The 22,015-nt window shown below is 43.2% G+C and overlaps 1 protein-coding gene across 3 annotated transcripts in view; it reads left to right on the top strand.

Annotated features, from left to right (window-relative positions):
* The window catches only part of PDE4B (phosphodiesterase 4B), a 432,600-nt gene that overhangs the window by 386,395 nt on the left and 24,190 nt on the right, over positions 1-22,015 (top strand). For all 3 annotated transcript variants that reach the window (XM_040360754.1, XM_040360756.1, XM_040360757.1), the window contains one exon: positions 8,764-8,876. In XM_040360754.1, coding sequence (XP_040216688.1) covers positions 8,764-8,876 — 113 coding nt within the window. The remainder of the gene's footprint in view (positions 1-8,763; positions 8,877-22,015) is intronic.

Genomic DNA, 22,015 nt, shown 5'->3' with positions numbered 1-22,015 from the left:
ATCAGTTATTAACTCGGAGGTGACAGTTCTGGCGGCACGTCCGTTCTTGTCATGTGATCTGAGACGGGTGAATATGAAACCCCCTTTGCATCACTTTCTCCATATACATAAGCTCTACGTTCTACGCCTCTTCCCAGACGTTAACCACTTAAGACCCGGACCTTTAGGCAGCTAAAGGACCCGGGCAGGTTTTTCGATTCGGCACTGCGTTGCTTTAACTGACAATTGCGCGGTCGTGCGACGTGGCTCCCGAACAAAATTGGCGTCCTTTTTTTCCCACAAATAGAGCTTTCTTTTGGTGGTATTTGATCACCTCTGCGGTTTTTATTTTTTGCGCTATAAACAAAAATAGAGCGACAATTTTGAAAATAATTAAATATTTTTTACTTTTTGCTATAATAAATATGCCCCAAAAATATATAAAAAAAAAAATTTTTTTCCTCAGTTTAGGCCGATACGTATTCTTCTACCTATTTTTGGTAAAAAAATCGCAATAAGCGTTTATCGGTTGGTTTGCGCAAAATTTATAGCGTTTACAAAATAGGGAATAGTTTTATTGCATTTTTATTATTTTTTTTTTGTACTACTAATGGCAGCGATCAGCGTTTTTTTTTCGTGACAGCGACATTATGGCGGACACATCGGACAATTTTGACACAATTTTGGGACCATTGTCATTTTCACAGCAAAAAAATCCTATAAAAATGCATTGTTTACTGTGAAAATGACAATTGCAGTTTGGGAGTTAACCACAAGGAGGCGCTGAAGTGGTTAAGTGTGACCTCATCTGTGTTTCTAACTGTAGGAGGGTGTGGCTGTAGGTGTGACGTCATTGATTGTGGTTCCCTATATTAGGGAACACACGATCGATGACGGCGCCACAGTGAAGAACCGAGAAGCTGTGTTTACACACAGCTCTCCCCGTTCTTCAGCTCCGGGGACCGATCGCGGGACTCTAGCGGCGATCGGGTCTGCGCGTCCCGGAGCTTCGGACCGGGTCGCGGGCGCGCGCCCGCGTCCCACGGCTGAGTACTAGCACAGGACGTACCTGTACGTGCCTGTGCCCAGCTGTGCCATTCTGCCGACGTAAATGTGCAGGAGGCGGTCCTTAAGTGGTTCATCAGGCCGTACCACGTGTTGCAGCAGAGATAGGCGTGGAGCTCTGTCTTTCAGCCCTGGTTCTCATTGGTACGATTTGACATGTCAAATTGGTGGCATTTGCCGGCAATGGCACCGTCCTAATCGCTGCGACGCCACATCTGCGGCGCTGCACCCATTTCAAAAAGTAGTTTCTGTACTACTTTTTTTGCGATTTCGGGCTGCGATTTACATCACCCTGCACCTCTGGGCCCCTTTACATTACACAGCACCCTGCACCTCTGGACCCCTTTATATTACACAGCACCCTGCACCTCTGGACCCCTTTATATTACACAGCACCCTGCACCTCTGGACCGCTTTACATTACACAGCACCCTGCACCTCTGGACCCTTTTACATTACACAGCAACCTGCACCTCTGGGCCCCTTTACATTACACAGCCCCCCACCTCTGGACCCCTTTACATTACACAGCACCCTGCACCTCTGGACCCCTTTACATTACACAGCCCCCCACAGTTTGTTACACAGACACTCTCCTAACAGTTCTGGACCCCCTGCAAGTTACAATGGGGGAAGACGTGACATGCGGGCCGCCACATGCCCACCGGGCATATGCCCGGTATGCCCTGCGGCCAATCCGGGCCTGCTTAGTGCAGACTTCTGGGAAAATGAGTGAGCCAATCACACAAGCAGGAAATTACATACCTGTGGGGGGGGGGGGGGGGGCGTTCTGTGCAGGTAGCCATATTGCATTTTACAGAGAGTTACAGCTGCTGCAGTTTGAAAAGGAAAGGTAATTTTTAATAACATTCAATTACAATATGACTTGTGTCGTAAGTGTATACGCTAGATTTGACACTAGGGGGCGATCAAGGGGGATAAGTGTTCTCTAGGGAGGTGGGGGGAAGGGACTGCCTGGAGGAGTAGAGAGATCGCTGTTCCTGATCACTAGGAACAGCAAATCTCTCTCTACTCCCCTCTCAGAACAGGGATCTGTCTGTTTACTTTGACAGATCCTCGTTCTGGCTCTCTGAGGAGGGCTGTCGGGCCACGCGCATCGGCCCTGGCGTCGCGCCCCCTATCGCTCTTAAAGCAGCCGACATACACCTACGACGATTCGCGCAGCCGTGCCAACTTGCCACAGTATAATGACGGCGGCTGGTCGGCAAACGGTTAAAGCTGTTGTCTGAATACAAATGTCGTGCGTATTCTTGAATCTCGGTGTGTTTTGTGTATTTCTTCCAGATCTGTGCAGTAATCCAGTGAAAGATTTTGGGGTTGATTTACTAAAACTGGTGTAGCACATTTTTTTTTTTCTCTGAATAGAAACCAATCGGCTTCCAGGTTTTATTGTCAAAGGTTAACTAAACCAGCTGATTGGCTACCATGCACAGCTGCACCAGATTTTGCTCTGTCCTAAATCAACCCCTTTGTCTTCCTGTGATAAAGATCGGTCACTGCTGTTCTCTCTCCTTGTGCAGGGTGACTGGTCTTGTCTCCGCCACCTCCTGTCAGAAAACACAAATTGGCTGCAGCTGTTGATCGAGATTTTTTTTTTTTTTTTAACATTTCTCTGTGAGTTTAGGTTCACACTGTAGCGATGCGGGAACCAGCGCAATTCCAGTGTGTCAATACAATGTTAATGACACTTGCAGATCGGTTCACAGATGGGCGTGCAAATTCGCACAGGGATAGGATAGCATGGGTGAGAACACTCCTACGATCCGATTCCAGTGCTGGGGAAAAGATCGGCGTGCAAATTCGCACAGGAATAGGATGGCATGGGTGAGAACACTCATACGATGCGACTCCAGTGCTGGGGAAAAGATCGGCGTGCAAGTTCGCACAGGAATAGGATGGCATGGCTGCGCAAATCACCGTATGTGTACGTCGGGCTCGTACACGGTGATCTGTGGGTGCGCCCACGCACACCCATTGGCCAGCGGGGGAGCCAATTAGCGGGTCAGGCAGACTCGATGTCCGCCGGCCGCTCCTCCAATCCTTCCCCACAGTTTCAGAACAGGGATCTGCCATAGTAAACAAGGCAGATCTTTCTCCTATGCAGGAAGATGAATCTGTGTGTTGTTCCCAGGCAGCCCATCCCCCTTATGGTTAGAACACACAGTGAGAAAATCCCTTGATCGTCCCTGATGTTAACCCCTTCCCTGCCAGTGCCATTAGTACAATGTCAGTGCATATTTTTAGGACTGGTCACTGTAATAATGTCACTGGTTCCCAAAAAAGTGACAAAAATGGCAGTTAGGTGTCTGATGTGTCTGCAGCAATGTCGCAGTCCCACTAAAAATTGCAGAACACTGCCATTACTAGTAAAAAAAATGAACAAAAAAGAAAAATGCCATAAATGTATCCCCTATTTTGTAGACGATATAACTTTTGCGCCAACTAATCAATATACGCTTATTGTTTTTTTTACCAAAAATATGTAGCAGAATACACATCGACCTAAATTGATGGAGAAATTAGATTTTTTTTTAATGGGAATGTTTTATAGCAGAAAATAAATATATATATTTTTTTCATAATTGTTATAGATTGTAAAAAAATAAAAACCGCAGAGATGATCAAATACCACCACAATAAATTTATATTTGTGGGGGGAAAAAAGGTCATAAATTTTGTTTGGGTACAACGAAGCACGACCGCGCAATTGTCAGTTAAAGCGACGCAGTGCCATATCGCAAAAAATGGCCCGGTCAGGAAGTGGGTAAATCCTTCCGGGGCTGAAGTGATGAGCTGAACAAGCTGAAGTTAGAAGCCGATTGGCTACCATGCACACCTGCACCAGGTTTTGCACTTAGTTTTAGTAAATCAACCCAATAGGATAACATGCTGGGGAGTTTACTGGCAGCAGAAAAAAAACACCTTAAGCCATAAACAGCCGCTGTAAAAACATCCAGGGCCAGATTCTTGTACATCCGCGTAAAACTGTGCGGGCGTAACGTATCTGATTTACGTTACGCCTCCGCAACTTACACGGGCAAGTGCTGTATTCTCAAAGCACTTGCTCCGTAAGTTGCGGCGGCGTAGCGTAAATCGGCCGGCGTAAGCCCGCCCAATTCAAATTTGGATCAGGGGGGCGTGTTTTATGTAAAACTACTGTGACCCGACGTGATTGACGTTTTTGCGGAACGGCGCATGCGCCGTCCGTGGAATTTTCCAGTGTGCATTGCTCCAAAGTACGCCGCAAGGACGTCATTGGTTTCGACGTGAACGTAAATGACGTCCAGCCCCATTCACGGACGACTTACGCAAACGACGTAACTTTTTCAAATTTCGACGCGGGAACGACGGCCATACTTAACATTGGTACGCCGCACTTATGCCTCATATAGCAGGGGCAACTATACGCCGGGAAAAGCCTAACGTAAACGTCGTAACTTTACTGCGTCGGCCGCGCGTACGTTCGGGAATTCCCATATCTAGCTAATTTGCATACTCAATGCGGAATTCGACAGAAGCGCCACCTAGCGGTCAAAAAAAATGCAGTTAAGATCCGACGGTGTAAGAGACTTGCGCCTGTCGGATCTAATGGATATCTATGCGTAACTAATTCTAAGAATCAGACGCATAGATTACGACGGCGTACATGGCGCTGCGCCGTCGTAAGTCCTTTCAGAATCTGGCCCCCAGTGTTCTTGAGGCCTTGGGGTACGTTCACACTGAACGGGGGTTTGAAATTGTGCGAAAGTAGGGGGCGCCCTACTTCAGTGCGAAGTAGGGGGCGAATCCAAAGACATTTGTGCAGGTTCATGCACAGATTTCTTTTGAAATCGCCCCCGAAGTCCCCAAAAGTAGTGCAGGAACTACTTTTCGAAATTGGTGTGGTGCCGCAAAGTCGGCATCGAACTGATTGGCACAGTGCTGTTGCCGTCAATAGTCTGCGAATTGGCATGCAATTTGACATGTCAAATCGCGCCGATGTAAACGGTGGCTTAAAGTGTAAAATGAAACACGGTCATAGTCCTTTTCTCCCCATCCCCATCCCTTACAGAAACCAAGAGGTTCTTCTCCCCGCAGGCTCCTGTCATTTTTTTAATTTGGCGCAGTTCTGTATTGCTGTGCCTGCATGGCCACATCATCCATTCACAGAGACCTATGAATGCATAGCTCCCAACTGTCACTGATTTTTAGGGACTGTCCCGATATGGAGCAATGTCCCTCTGTCCCTCATTCCTCCTCATTTGTCCCTCATTTTGGCCTTATCTATATAGATGTATATAAAATGCACTTTTTATCTATCAAAAAGTTTTTTCCAGTGCTAAACCTTTCATCTGATTTCGGGTCCTTTCACACGTGCGGACCTTTTCGTCCGTTTTTTCATACGTCCGTTTACGGACTGCAATGCTTTCCAATGGGATAGCGTACGTTAGCGGATGAGTATCCGCTAATGTCCGTTAACATCCGTCTCCGTTAAGCTCTGTTTTTTTAATGGAAGAAAACCCTATTAAACGGATGTTAGCGGGCGATCCGTTTAACATGCGATCCGCTAACATCCGTTTTTCATCAAAATATGTAATAAAAATAAAGTTCTAACAAAAAAAAAAACGGATGAAAAAACGGATGAAAAACGGATGAAAAACGGATCAACTGGTGATAAAAAACTGATCTAAAAAACGGTCCGTTACATGTTACTGATTGTATAACCAAGAATGAAGCCGCTGTGTAAGTACATTCAGCTGGAATTTTTGCACCACCTCTTTTATCTTACACTTGAAATGCTGCTACATTTTGTATTGACCTTTTATGAAAATAAAAAATCGTTATTTGAAAAATAAAAAACGGTCCGCACGTGTGAAAGGACCCTTCTAAATGGCTGCATTTGTAAATTTAAAATTCCAATATAAAGGAATAGTAGTGGTAAAAAAAGAAGCACCTGTGGGTTTAACCAATCTTGCTTTATTTGTACAATTCTCCATTGGGGGGGGGGGGGGGGGGGGGAGTGGCAAGGGGTGTGTCCTATGTTTGCATACTTTTGCTGATAGGTGCCCCTCATTCCCATCTCAAAAAGTTGGGAAGTATGTGAATGGAGAGACTACAAGTCCCATCTGACACTAAAGCCGCGTACACACGACCGTTTTTCCTGACGAGAAAAATGCCATTTTTTAAATTGGTCATTAAAAACGATCGTGTGTGGGCTCCAGAGCATTTTTTTTCGACGTGAAAAATGGGCATTAAAAAATTTAGAACATGCTCTAATTTTTTCCGTCGTTTTTCACATCGTAGGCTTTAACGACGTGAAAAAAACGCACATGCTCAGAAGCAAGTTATGAGACGGGAGCGCTCGTTCTGGTAAAACTAGCGTTTGTAATGGAGATAGCACATTAGTCACACTGTAACAGACTAAAAAGCGCAAAGACTGAAAAGCGCGAATCGTCTCTCACCAAACTTTTACTAACACAAAATCAGGAAAAGCAGCCTAAAGGGGGTGGCGCCATCTGAATTGAACTTCCCCTTTATAGTGCCGTTGTACGTCACCGCGCTTTGCTCGAGCATTTTTTATCACGAACGTGTGCAGGCAAGGCAGGCTTAACAAGAATCGCGTCGAGAAAAACGTTTTTTTTCCATGACATTAAAAACGGTCGTGTGTACGCGGCATAATGCTAAGGGGCTTGTAGTTCTCAACGAGCACAAAAGCAGTGAAATCACTTGTAGTCCATTGATACCACCACAAGTTCCATAACAATACCTTGGTATGGACCTGTGGCTCGAAGAATAGTCGGCACAGGGCTGTGGAGTCGGTAGATAAATGTTCCCGACTCCGACTCCTCGGTTTTTTTGTACTTCCGACTCCGACTCCTCTGTATTAATATGCAAATGTATTTTAAATATTCCTTGAAGGAAAGAAAGACAACATACCCTCCATTCTCTTCACTTATACAAGTGTCTCTAGTCCTGCAAAAAAACATATTTACTTAATCCCTTATCAGTGAGAAGCTAGGTTACCCATGGGCGCTGCGTTTCCCTGTAACAGCAGAACACAACACTATGAAAAGTATAAGTATTGCCGCTCCTAATTGTGCGTTGCGTGCCATATAGTGAAGCACATGAAAAGCATGCTTCTTCACGGTCACTTAGGCTGCATTCACACCTTGGCGTATTTACGCCCGACGCTCGTGCCGCTGGAGGGTTGAGTTAACATTGATGTCTATGGAGATGGTTCACCTCTCCACGCCGAAACGCCGTACGCCTAAAGCTCCAAACAAGTTCCGGACCCTTTTTTTAAGGCGGCTTTCGGCGTTCGGCATAGACAACAATGTTAATCAATGTCTTGTAAAAAAAAAGGTTAAACGACTCGTTTGCCGCGGTACAATACGCCGCAATTTGTCGCGGCAAAATACGCCGCATTATAGTGTGAATGCAGCCTTAACGTGTTCGTTTTGTGGTTACGTGAGGCACTGCATGCATTGGTCTTTATTCTTATGCCGCATACAGACGGTCGTTTTTTGTGATGAAAAAAAACGAAGTTTTTGAAAACGTCATTTAAAATGATCGTGTGTGGGGGAAAACGTCGTTTTATGTCTTCTGAAAACGACAAAAAAAAATTCGAACATGCTCGAATTTTTTGTGTCGTTTTTCAAAACGTCGTTTTTTGTTTCACAGAAATTGACCGTGTGTACCAAAAAACGACCTTTAAAACGACGTTTTTAAACCCGCGCATGCCCAGAAGCTAGTTTCAATGGAAAAAAGTGGTGAAACGTAACCTCACTTTGCTAGAGCATTGTGAAAAAACGATGGTGTGTAGGCAATGTCGTTTTTAAAAATGATGTTTCAAAAACGTCGTTTTATTTCATGATTTAAAACGTCGTTTTTTTTTCATCACAAAAAACGACTGTCTGTACGCGGCATTACAGTAGAGAAGTCATTAATTATAACTTTTTGTGAATTGGGACATTTAAACTTGCTTTTTTTTAATTCCAATCTAAATTTAGTAGGAGTCGGAGTTGGAGTCGGTGCATTGTTTGCCGACTCCGACTCCAGGTACCCAAAATGTCCTCCGACTCCTTGACAGTGATTGCACCCATGATCCACTGATTGCAATTGCAATGCTTTGCAGTCTCAAATGAAAATGCACATTTTTTTATTTAACAGTGTGGGTGAATTTATTGTTTTTATTTTTGCAAAAATATTAGTTGTACACAATTTCTTAATTCAGGTGTATTTCCCCTTTGTATGTTGTATGTAAGACATTGTGACTAAACTCTGCCGAGCCTCCTTTATCAAGCAGCGAAATAGTGTAATAGGTATGAGAAAGTTGGGAAAGCTTAGCGTTGCTTCACCGTACCCTGCGGCCGCAAACCAGAATCTGATTAATACTGAGAAGTCGTGTAAGAAGCTTCTAAGGAATGGCAGAGCTGTGCTGGAGATCTATGTAGATCAGCCTGTCAGGTTAGTTCCTCCTCCTAGCACAGAGGAAGTTTCTGACATCAGCAGAGAGCTGATAGAAAACAGGCAGAGCTGGGAGTGAGACAGGAGTGTGCTAGTCACTAGTGAGGAAGGCAGATCAGCAACAGAAGCCCAGGCAGCCCATAATGAAGGAGCATTGCTCTTCTTACAGCACTGTGTGTCTGAACTGCGGCACTCCTGAGCCCGCCATGCAGAGCCTGGAGCCTGACTACATGTCAATGTGCTTGTTTGCAGAGGACTCCTACCAAAAACTAGCCATGGACACATTGGAAGAGCTGGACTGGTGCTTGGATCAGCTGGAGACCATTCAGACCTACAGATCGGTCAGCGAAATGGCATCAAATAAGGTGAGAAGAGGCTTTTTTTGGTTGGCTAACAAATTTTTTTTGCTTGAAACTTGGATTGAAAAAGAAAAAAAGTTGCTCATCACGTTCTTGTTTAATGATCTGAAAACCAATTACTGTCCCAGCTAAGTTTTACCCAAAGAAGAATGCAGAAGGTTTGGAGTGAAGGTGATCCCGTTTATTGGCATTCAAGCTTTTAGGATATCCTAGATGCCTTTTTATATACTTCTCCTAGATCCCTTTTTATATACTTCTCCTATATCCCTTTTTATATACTTCTCCTAGATCCCTTTTTATATACTTCTCCTAGATCCCTTTTTATATACTTCTCCTAGATCCCTTTTTATATACTTCTCCTAGATCCCTTTTTATATACTTCTCCTAGATCCCTTTTTATATACTTCTCCTATATCCCTTTTTATATACTTCTCCTAGATCCCTTTTTATATACTTCTCCTAGATCCCTTTTTATATACTTCTCCTAGATCCCTTTTTATATACTTCTCCTAGATCCCTTTTTATATACTTCTCCTAGATCCCGTTTTATACACTTCTCCTAGATCCCCTTTTATATACTTCTTTATACATTTCTTAAAGCCTGGAGAAGGGATCTAGGTTATCCCAAATAACGTTAATAAAAATAACTTTAATGACTTAAGTTAGCCAACAAGGGGATCACCGAAACTCCAAACCTTCTCTGTTCTTCTTTGGAGAAAGCTTAGCCGGGACGGTAAAAGGCTTTCAGGACATTAAACAAGTACTAACTATATATTACTGGCCCGGGAATTAAGTAGCTTTACCTGTGGCCATTGAAGAACTTCAAGTTCTCAGCAGACACCGGATTTGTGAAGTCCTTTAGGTCTGCAACAGATAGCGACTCAAAAGTTATACTGTCTAGATGGCTATTGAGGTTTTCTATGTTCTGTCTATTTAAAACTATTATGTTTTTTGTTTTTTTTTTCATTTTCTTCCAAATGCAATTGTACAATAGAAAGCATGTATTGTCATTCATAAAGCGAAATTATATATTTTTTTACCTCCAATAGTCCTACACAGTCTTAATCTTTTCTTTCAGCACCAGATTTTTAAATATAAACGATTTCATTATGGTATCTTGCATGATTGGTGGGTTTATTAAACAAGCAAAAGGCGATCGCCTACAGACATCAAAGCAACCTTAATGCATTTTGCACACTGGGTGCTTACTAATATCCTTCTGATTAGGGCTTGTTCACACCATGGGGTAGATTTACTAAAACTGGTGCACACAGAATCTGGTGCAGCTGTGCATGGTAGCCAATCAGCTTCTTGTTCAGCTTGTTCAATGAAGCTTTGCCAATAAAACCTGGAAGCTGATTGGCTTCTATGCAGCGTTGCACTTGATTTTGCACTTTCCAGTTTTAGTAAGTAACCCCCCCATGTCTGTTGATCTGCATTTCTCTGCAGAATACCACACATGTACGGTGTGAACAGTTGTTGTCTATGTGCCCTGCTCATCATACATGTGTTGTGATGTGCAGAAAAACACAGCTTAATAGACATAGGGGTTGATTTACTAAACTGGAGGGTGCAAGATCTGGTGCAGCTGTGCATGGTAGTCAATCAGCTTCTACCTTCAGCTTGTTCAATTCAACTTTGACAATAAAACCTGGAAGCTGATTGGTTTCTATGGAAAGTTGCACCGGATTTTGTACTCTCCAGCTTTAGTAAATTAACCCCATGGTGTGAACAAGCCCTAAAACTTACTGTGTGGAACGTGTGTCATGGTCGCTTTGTGGACCCTTTTATATGATGTGGTTGAAATTGAGAGGGACCAGGCAAGGTCCAAGAATATCCATGGTGCACTTTGCAGAGTGAACGCTTGCACTGGGCTCACATGTGGCAGAAGGAATTTAGCTACAAGATTATTTCATTTTAATTCAAACAATTGCATGTATTATTATCCAGTTTACTGCCTTTCCTTAAATGATAATTTAATATTTGATTTACAAAATTAAACTGGCAATGGCTTTGATTAGATTACGGAAAACTGTACGGTTTGAATCATAGAGTGTTAAGGCATAATTGTATGCTATGTTATCTTCCAATAAACTTTGATTGTAAAAAAAAAAAGGGGGGGCATAATTAAAAAAAAAAAAAAGTACAATAAATGTTAGTTCGTTTTGGACAATACTTGAGCCAAAGTATAGCATGTGCATTTTGCCCTTTTTAGCATGCATACGTAAATAAGCGGATACAGCTACTGATGAGGGTTGCAGTGTATTTACAATTTAGGTTGGTTCTGGAAATCAAACATTTCATGGTATAAAATTTTGATTTGGTGAAACTGATAGATCAGTTACTGTGTATTCATTTTACATTACGTTCTGCTTTTAGTAGAATTTTCTTTTTCCCTGATGATTTAGTGTGATCGTGTCTCCGGTTTGTGCAATATTTTTGATTGTTGCGAATGACCGTGACACATATGAACTTCTTACAGATAAAACTGTCATGTGCTCAATTAGCTGCTAAACTCTTGATACTGTAGGAAAAGAAGTCTTTTGGGGCATATTGTGGATAAAATAGTAATCTTGTAAACTACAAATCCAAGCCTTTCCCTTGTTCATATAACAGTGTGGCTCTCCAGTTAACATTGGCCACTCTGCAGAGCATGCTGGGAGTTGTAAACTTGACAACAGCTGATTCTTGATGCAAACAAAGAAACTTCATAAAAATATAGAGCCTGATTTGTAGACATGAGCTCATCATTGCCCGCTCTGGCATATTTCGACCACATTGGGCAATGGGTGCTAGGTTCATGGCTGGGGCAAAATAGTTGGTATGGATTTTATGAGCTGATTGTTTTGCCATTGGCGGTGTCTGCACATGCTCCTTCACTGCAAACTTAGACAATGAGTATACTTGTCCATGCAGATGGTCAACAGTTGGACTGTCATGACATTTGCTATCTTATGTCTATTGCTTTAATGAAGTACTGTTGTTGCCCACTGGATGCATCTAATTAGCTTGTCTGTAGAATTTTCGAACATTGACTGGGTGTGTAGAGCCTTGTCTGGCCAAGTTGCTGTTGATTTTCCAGCTGCTGTTGAACAATTGCAGTGTGTCTTTGTATGTTATGATGGGACCTCTGTTATGGGATCTGCAGAGGGGACTTCCTTAGACCAGTGTAGAATGTCCAAATTCTTTTGGTAAAGTGGTGAAGGTCTATTGATTGTGCCACGTGGTAATGTTAGCTGTTTGCCTAGAGTTCTGTTTTAATTTAGTTCTCTTGTAGGTTGGTGGTGCTCAGTAATTGTGCAGATGGTAGTAAGCCACTTTTTAAATAAGCAAAAATAGGAAACAATTTTGCAGAACTAGAGAAAAGCAGAAATAGAACTTCTGTTCTGATAATTACAAGTCAGCGTTTCTGTATGTGGTACACCTTCTTGCTGTAAACATGTCCTCGTCTTCTTCTTGTCACATGTGTACTTTACAATCAACAACAAATTGTCAATGTTTTGATTATTCATATCCAGTAAAAATGTAATCTTTTTTGCACAAAATATATTTTTGCATCAATCAAATTGATGCTTTCAAAGATGCTGCACCTTTGAAGTAGGATATTAGTAGGTCACAAAATACAAGAATAGGGCCACACTTGGTAACATGTAAAGTGACAAAGTCCATTATTAGAGTTTATGTATATGCAATGAAGTTTGGTTTTCTTGTGCATAGACTGTGCACTTGCAAACTTTCATATCATGTCACATTGTTAACTACTAAACTACTTAGTAACCCATTGCAAACCAAGTACAAGGAACAAATTTACCAAAATTAATATATTTTTTCTGATTTAGTTACATTTCCTATCTAAGTCTTATTAATGCAACCAGAGATTCCAGATTTGTAGTAAATGATAGTCATAACTTGTGATCTTGGGCTTGTTACATCTTGTGGAGTTCCACCAAGAGAAAACTAAGAATTATTAAATGGATGTGGAATTCTGGCTCTGTTTGAGGCACCTGTATCAGTTAGGAAAACTGTGGGGATTAGTGACCATTGTATACAAACTGGATGTCTAAAGCCGTGGCTTCCTGGGTCTTAAACTGGTTCAGCAGAAAGATGGATGTTGAAGGGTCAATCCAACCACATGGCATAGTTTAGTTATAGGTAGTGACGTGTGAGCAGAGTTAGTCCTTGGATTCTTGTGTGTTTTGGATACTAGATCTACAGATCCTAGCCTAAATTTTGACATCGCCTATGATGTTCTGGAAAGGACAAAAACTGAGAAACTGGACAGGACAGAAACTGAAACTTGCAGCTTGGCAAATAACTGAACACCAAAGACGTTCAACTCCAGGCAATTTTTAATGCAATGACAATACACCGCTCACGCCCACCCAAAGCCTTGCCCCCAACATGTTTCACCCATAGCAGGGCTTAATCATGGGGATCTCCATGATTAAGCCCTGTTGTGGGTGAAACATGTTGGGGGCATGGCTTTGGGTGGGAATGAGCAGTGTATTGTCTTACAATAAACCTTGTATTTAGTTAAACATCTTCAGTGTGCGGCATGTTATTTGGATGGTGGACTACAGTGGAGCAAGAGTGGATTCCAGGGCCTTGGCAGTGGACTGACTGCAGGGAATCAAGGAAGATACAGGCTGGTCTGTGAGTGGCAAAAGGGTTAGATTTGTCTTGGCAAATAGTTGTTTTAAAGACTGTGACCAGAAAAATCTAACCTTAATTTTTCTTCCATTTTCCAATTTTTTTTTTGCATGTCTTATTATTTATCTTAAACTCTTCAGACATTAGTAAACAATATGCATCATTTTTATATCACCTGGCACAATGGAATGTGTGTTCTTGGTAAAGGACATTGTCTGGGGAATCGTCCACGATTTCTCTCTCACGCCTGTGAGTGGCCTTGAAATCTGGTACCAGGAGGCCATGAACAGTGTGGAAACAGACGATTTTTTGGAATCTTTTAGATGGCTATTTGGAAAACAGGATGTTTTCAGCAAGAATGAGAGGAAGAGAGTGAGGAATGAGCAAAGCCGACGGGAGCAGTAGAACCCACTATCTCCAATAACACAGTAAAATGTGACCCGTCTTCCTGACCTCTTCACTCTCCGAGCCGCCGGCCCCATGTTACCCCAGCCAAACTACGTCATGGCAGCAGCAGTGTGGGCAAGGCACAGCTGTTAAAAGTGTGACTCTTGTTTCCTGTCTCCTTCCTGACTTAGGTAAAAAAAAAAAAAATCCACAATTGCAACAACAAAAGCCTCTGCTCTCTATCCAGACTGCAGGGGATTAGCCAAATTGTTTCAAGACTTTCCATAGATTTCATGCAGAAATCTTTCAACATGGAAAAGAAAACACCCCAAGGGTATTGATTGTTTGGGAAGCCGGTTGGATGTCGGCTGTAGTGAATTGGGGAATAGTCCAATTTCACAGTCTGGAACTTAGATTTGACCTCAAGTGTGGGGAGAAGTTTAAGAGCTGCAGCTGATTTTTTTTTTCTAAGTATACAGAGCCAGGTCTTTAACTATTTCAGATGTTTTCAGTAGCTTAGCTCAAAGAACAATGGGAAAGGTAACCCATAACAGCTTCTGTTCTCATAATTCTGTCCTGTGCTATTCATTTTCACTCCCTTAGAGAAGGAAGGGAGCATAGAGTGGCGAGGGGGGATCTGAGAAAATTTTGGCATATTCACATGGCTCAGCAATTGGTGTTCCAAGAAAGCGGGCTTACCCAGTGAAGCTCTGTGACAGTAGGGTGAGACCCCTGTGTTTATGTCAAAGTTTACCTTTAGTGAAGTTGAATAAATCTATCTGCAATCCCCCAATTGCAGCTTTGACTGGACGCTAAGATAGCAACATCTAAAGAGGAAAAGAGTGACTCACGGCCAATTGTCTGATGGCACCACCATCTGATGAGAAAGAGGGTGACCCTCAGCCAATAGTCTGATGGTGCCACCGTCTAATGAGGAAGAGGGTGACTCTCGGACAATAGTCTGATGGCGCCACTATCTAATGAGGAAGAGAGTCACTCTCAGCCAATAGTTTGATGGTGCCACTATCTAATGGGGAAGAGGGTGACTCTCAGCCAATAGTCTGATTGCACCACCATCTAATGTGGAAGAGGATGACCCTCAGCCAATAGTCTGACGGTGCCACCATCTATTGTGGAAGAGGGTGATTCTCAGCCAATAGTCTGATGGCGCCACCATCTAATGAGGAAGAGGGTGACCCTCAGCCAATAGTCTGATGGCGCCACCTTCTAATGAGGAAGAGGGTGACTCTCGGCCAATAGTCTGATGTCACCACAATCTGATGAGAAAGACGATGACCCTCAGCCAATAGTCTGATTGTGCCATCATCTATTGTGGAAGAGGGTGATTCTCAGCCAATAGTCTGATGGCGCCACCATCTAATGAGGAAGAGGGTGACCCTCAGCCAATAGTCTGATGGCGCCACCTTCTAATGAGGAAGAGGGTGACTCTCGGCCAATAGTCTGATGTCACCACAATCTGATGAGAAAGACGATGACCCTCAGCCAATAGTCTGATGGCGCCACCGTCTAATGAGGAAGAGGGTGACTCTCGGCCAATAGTCTTATGGTCCCACATCTAATGAGGAAGAGGGTGACTCTCAGCCAATAGTCTGATGGCGCCACCATCTAATGAGGAAGAGGGTGACTATCAGCCAATAGTCTGAAAGATGGCGCCACCAAGGACCGTGATAACGTTCCTTTACATCAAGTGGCATTCTTTTGTTGTATTAAGTATTGAAACCATATTACCATATACTTGATTTTATAAACAACTCTCTTTATTTCTTTACTCTTACATTTTTTGTAAGGGGGGCCTTTAGGTAAAGATAATGCCACTCCCTAGAATAATCCCTGTATGCTGGCACCAGTGCACACAAGAGTTAATAAAAAAACCGCTGCAAAGCAAGGCGTAGGGTCAGGCCGCGCCGCTCACACTTCCGAGCGTCTGCGTAGTGCGCCCAGGCCAGCGACACCTTTACCGGGTTCCTCAATGCGGTCCTTATCCCCAGCCTCTCTGCAAAGTTTAAACACATAACTCAGAGTGTAACATGACAGCTTGGCAACTGTCTGCAGGATTTTATTTCCAGGGACACCAAGCGGAGGCCGGCACATGTTCCTTGCAGGATAAATACGGGTTTGTTCAGCTGATTTACTCCCGTTAATTAGCTTCTGGAGGAATGTGGAAAATGTGTTTGCCAGGATGTTAGGGAAAATATTTACCATCTCACTTCATATTCACCTTTTTTTTTTCCTTTCCCCCCAAGAGCATCACATAGCACACATAATAAAATGTACAATTTTTTTCTAAGGTATTAGGAAACGGCATCCAGAGCAGCACAGAGGACTCTGGGTAACTGCTTGCATACACGCATCGCAGCGCCATAACTCAAAGCTGTCCAAATATTCAATATATACCGTATATAGAGGCAACAATTGCAGATTTGTATGAAGTTTATGGAAGCTGTAAAAACAAAAGCTTTGTAAAATAACACTGACAACTGCTACATATACAAATCCAAACACATGGCCAGGCGACGGAATCCAATACTGTACATAATTACATTTACTGCAGTCTGAATCTGTAGTCACCACAGCCTTAGATGCCACAGAGAGGTTAGGAATCGCTGTAGTAAGATTCAGATTTAAAGACGATTGAATTCTAGGCAAACCGCTAAATGCACAAATACATATAGGGCTAGATTCAGAAAGGCCGCCGTAAGTTTGTGTGGGCGTAGCGTATCTCAGATACGCTACGCCGCCGTAACTTAGTGAAGCTGGATTCACAAAGAACCTGCTCCCTAAGTTACGGCGGCGTAGCGTACATCTGCCGGCGTAAGCGTACATCTGCCGGCGTAAGCGCGCTGAATTCAAATTCTGAAGAGGTGGGCGTGTTTTAGCCGGTTTGCATATTCTACGCTGAAATCGACGGAAGCGCCACCTAGCGACCAGCGTAAATATGCAACTAAGATACGACGGCGTAAGAGACTTACGCCAGTCGGATCTTAGCCTAATTTCGGCATATCTTGCTTTCTGAATACAGAAAGAAGATACGCCGGCGCAGCTTTGAATTTACGCGACATATCAATAGATACGCCAGCGTAAATTCTTGCTGAATCTAGCCCATACTGTGTTAGGGTGTTTTCCCTGCCAAAAGACTTTGTCCATGAAGCCCTGAGATTTACGCAGCTCTGCCACATAGCACTGTCTTGTCTGGCAGGCAGGAAACCCGTTTCTCCCAGGCTGTGACTGGACAGTGAAAGGAGAAGCAGTAAACTGGTGAGCTCATCTCTCTGTGACTATACTATCTCCTCCTATCAGCATGTTACTGCGTGTTAAGTAAAAGTTTGGTAAGAGACGATTTGCGCTTTTCAGTCTTACAGCACGACGAATGTGCTATCTCCATTACAAACGCTACTTTTACCGAAGGTGCGCTCCCATCTCATACTTTATTCTGAGCATGCGCGGGTTTCTAAGCATACACACGAACGTGTTTCTCGTCGTAAACCAGCCCGACGTGAAAATTGAGACTCCCGACGAGAAAAAATAGAAATTTTCTCTTTTTTTTCTCATCGAGATCCACGACAGTTTTCTCGATGAAAAACATACACACGACCGTTTTCCTCGGCATAAAAAGCTCTGCCAGCATTTTTCTTGATGGATTTTGTCGAGGAAAACAGTCGTGTGTACGAGGCCTCACACATTCCCAGAAGACAAACTGGGGTTGTTTTCCTAAAACTGGAAAACTGGAGTGCAAAATCTGGTGCAGCTGTGCATGGTAGCCTCAAACGTCAGCATGTTCAATCAAGCTTTGACAATAAAATCAGGAAGCTGATTGGTTATTCTGCAGAACTACACCAGATTTTGCAATCCCCAGTTTTAGTAAATCACCCCACTATGTCTTGAAAAATGCTGACACTTTGGTAAAAGCCAAAAGCAGATAGCCTTTACTTTATTTAAGTAAAAAAATCTGAAAATCCACACAGAGGGCCAGCGCGTTTCGTCCGTCAGGCCTTAGTCATGCCAAAAGTAAGGTTTAGCGGCCGAAACTTGTTGGCCCTCTGTGGATTTTATGCATTGTTCTTCTTAAAGAAAGGCTAGCTGCTTGTGGATATTACTGAAGTGCCAGCATTTTCTTTAGGATTCAGATTCTACAGGGCTAACAGCGGTCAACAGCTTTGTATGTTTTTCCTTCAATTTTTTCCCCCGTTACTAAAATTTCCTGGCGCCGCATGTTCGGCTGCTCGCCCTTCATAAAAAAAGAAAAAAAATATATGACTAAGGCCCGTGATGACTTTATCGCTCTGGATGTCATTGTCTACTGAAGTAGTCAGGAAGGAAACTGGAGGCATCCAGAGGACACAATAGATAGTTGGAACTGCGTAAATTACTTCCTCCGCACTCCCTTAACATACTTCAAAAAATCGTAATAAGGAACTAATTAGAAGTTTGGCTGCTCCAGTTTCGAGGAAAAGAGAAGTAAAACCGAACAAGTTACCGGTTTAGTTTTCCATCATGTGGCACAACAAACCGGACAGAAGGAAAGCAGATGTAACCTGCATTGAGTGTGTGGACATGAAAACCTGCTGTCTAAGCAATGGCTGCTGTCTCAGGCTTTATTAGCACCAGCCACGGGAAAATTACGTTATGGCCTGTCACCCATATCGATTTGTGTTGAAAAGAACATTTCCTCCCACAGATACGGACAATAGAGCGCTATTCCTTTACCCAATATCAGCAATGGGGTACTATTCCTCCACAGGTGCTACATATTTTCCTTGCTCCCACTGACGTTGGGGCATTTTCTACTCCCACTGGCAACAGTCTGCCCACCCTAAAGTCCAAAGGACAGTAAATTGGCACTTTTTTTAGTTTTGAATATATTGGTAAAGTCTTAAAACCACTATTAGGTTTCTGTTGTTGTCTGTGTCCCCATTGGGAAGATTTATTCTATTTTTTGTCCTGTTCACCCGGACTCAAAGCGAGGGAACATCCAAAAATTCCAACTTGTCACCAGAACAGTGATAGAAGGTGCATCTTCCAACAGGGACACTTGTCCAGGTGACAACTGTCTAAAAGGAGATTTCCCCTCACGCTGGGGAATTTTTCTTTCACTTCCTGTCCTTTACACCAAATAGGAAGTGAAAGAAAATGTCCCCAGCGTGAGGGGAAATCTCACCTGTGGAACACAGATGGCAAAAAAAGGGGTCTCAGTCCTTCCATTTCTCTATCCAAGGTAGGGGGGAAATGGTTTGGTTATAGATATACTTTACAGATGATAAATGAATTACTGTAAAAGTCATTAGGTAATTTCTTCAGTTGCAGCACAGCAGCCTCCTTATGTGATATAAACCATACAGTTTGGGCTGGTTGGGGCATCAAAAGACTGTAAATTCATTGACCCTGTATAGTGGTTCCTATAAAGATGTGTTTTCGCCAGATTTGCCCTCCGATCTGACTCCCACGTTTTAGAACAACAGGGACAAAATGTTTTCTCAGTTCTTGCATAAACCTTTTACAATTCCAGTTAATGTGAAGGCATTTGCCCACCTTGAAGTTTGGCCGCTCCAGTTTTCGAGGAAAAGAGAAGTAAAACTGAACAAGCTACTGGTTTAGTTTTCCACCATGTGGTACAACAAACCGGACAGAAGGAAAGCAGATGTAGCATGCATTGTGTGTGGACATGAAAACCTCATGGCTGCTGTCACCCATATCGATTTGTGTTGTAAAGAACAGTTCCTCTCACAGATACGGACAATAGAGCGCTATTCCTTTACCCAATATCAGCAATGGGGTACTATTCCTCCACAGGTGCTACATAATTTCCTTGCTCCCACTGACATTGGGGCATTTTCTACTCCCACTGGCCACAGTCCACCCCCCCTTCCAAAGTCCATAGGACAGTAAATTGGCCCTTTGCTTAGGAAGTTTGGAGACCCCTGTCTAAAGCCAACACATTTTTTAGTTTTGAATATATTGGGAAAGTCTTAAAACCACTGTCAGGTTTCTGTTGTTGTGTGTGTCCCCATTGGGAAGATTTACGCTCTTTTTGTCCTGTTCACCTGGACCCAAAGTGAGGTAATATCCAAAATTCCAACTTGTCACCAGAACAGTGCAACCTCCAATAGGGACACTTGTCCAGGTGACAACTGTCTAAGAGGAGATTTCCTCTCACTTCCTGTTTGGTGTACATGGCAGGAAGTGAAGGAAAATTTCAGCTGTGGAACACAGATGGCAAAATAGGGGTCTCAGTCCTTCCATTTCTCTATCCAAAGTATGGTCTGGTTATAGATATACTTTACAGATCATAAATTAATTACTGTAAAAGACATTAGGCATATTCTTCAGTTGCAGCACACCAACCTCCTTGTGTAATAAAATCATACAGGGTTGGCTGGTTGGGGCATCACAAGACTTTAAATTCATTGACACTGTATAGTGGTTCCTAAAAAGATGTGTTTTCGCCGGATTTGCCCTCCGATTTGACTCACAAGTTTTAGAACAACAGGGACAAAATGTTTTCTCAATTCTTGCATAAACTTTTTACAATTCCAGTTAATGTGAAGCCATTTGCCCACCTTGTTCCTAAAGACATGGTGACGCTCAGAAGACCTCAACAAACAGGAAACTGGAAGGACAACACACAATGGAAGGCAACGTGACATTGGTACCGATACCCAACAAAGGGTGATTACTTTGTAAAGAGACCCAGGCCCTCGTGGGTACGTGTTTCTCCGCTAATTGACACAAGAAGTTCTAAACAAAGGAAGTTCTGTTTGAAACAATAGTAGGGACATGGCACTTCTGTCATCAAGAAGGGGCAAAGCTGTCGTTAACGTCCCTTCGGCATGGTGAAAGCACACGTACGATGATCCACCTAATGTCTATCACTCAACCGCTTTGGGCCCTGAGCCAACAGCCTATGTGCCTCTTTGCACAGTTCAGCAGGATCCCTTGTTCCATCTGACTGCCAACAAAGATACTTTGCCCACTTGTACGTGACTCTTCCTCCTACTCCTGCCAAATTGTTTAGTCTTCCTATTACTGTACACTAGCTGCTTCTATATGATTTGTCTTAAAGATAACAAAGCCTTTCAGGAACACAGGCCCATTAAGTATTTCATCAGATCAAAACAAAGTACTTAATTTCCTTTTTTACTGCCAACACATCCACCGTCTTACATATTCCTTCTAGTGTGGCCTTTCATAAACCCTACTGTTACATTGGCCCATTCTTGGCCTGTCTGCTGCTGTGGAGCAAAGCTCCCCAGCAGGTTCAGATAAATTCTAATATGAGGCTCCGTACACACGGCCAAGAAACTCGACGAGCAAAACACATCGTTTTGCTCGTCGAGTTCCTTGTGAAGCCGCCGAGGATCTCGGTGAGCCAAGTTTCCCTGTTGACTAACGAGGAAATAGAGAACATGTTCTCTATTTGGCCCGACGAGATCCTCGTCGTTTTCCTCGGCCGAAAGTGTACACACGGCCGGGTTTCTCGTCAGAATACGGCTCCGATCGAGTTTCTGGCTGAATTCTGCCGAGAAACTCGGTCGTGTGTACGGGGCCTGACTGTTATACCCCGTAAACACGATCAGAAATTCCGACAGCAAAAGTCGGATGTGAGCCTTCAAGCAGAAATTCCGACCGTGTGTATGCCATCAGACTTTTGCTGTCGGAATTCCCGCCAACAAAAGATTGAGAGCTGGTTCTCAAATTTTCGGAAAATCCGATCGTCTGTAGGAAATCCGACGCGCAAAATTTCCGACGCATGCTCGGAAACAATTTCACGCATGCTCGGAAGCATTGAAAAATAAGATTTCTCGGCTTGTCGTAGTGTTGTACATCACCGCATTCAGAGAACTGTTGTGTGACCGTGTGTATGCAAGCCAAGCTTGAGCGGTTTGAAAAACCATCCAAGGTTTTTCCGACGGAAAATCCGATCGTGTGTATGCGGCATTTGGCTTACATAAGCTCTCTGTAGGGTAGGCCCACATTTTCTATTACTCCAAAACAAAAAAAAATCTTCTCCTCTATTATCCAATCTTGAACAAGTTGAGGTTCGGAGATCAAGTTGTAGTTCTTAAGTCTAGTGTAGATAAGGGCTATGTTGC

Source organism: Rana temporaria, chromosome 7, assembly GCF_905171775.1.
Source record: "Rana temporaria chromosome 7, aRanTem1.1, whole genome shotgun sequence".
Classification (NCBI taxonomy): domain Eukaryota; kingdom Metazoa; phylum Chordata; class Amphibia; order Anura; family Ranidae; genus Rana; species Rana temporaria.
Note: the sequence above shows the minus strand (reverse complement) of the source record. Positions and strands in the feature narration are given on the sequence as shown.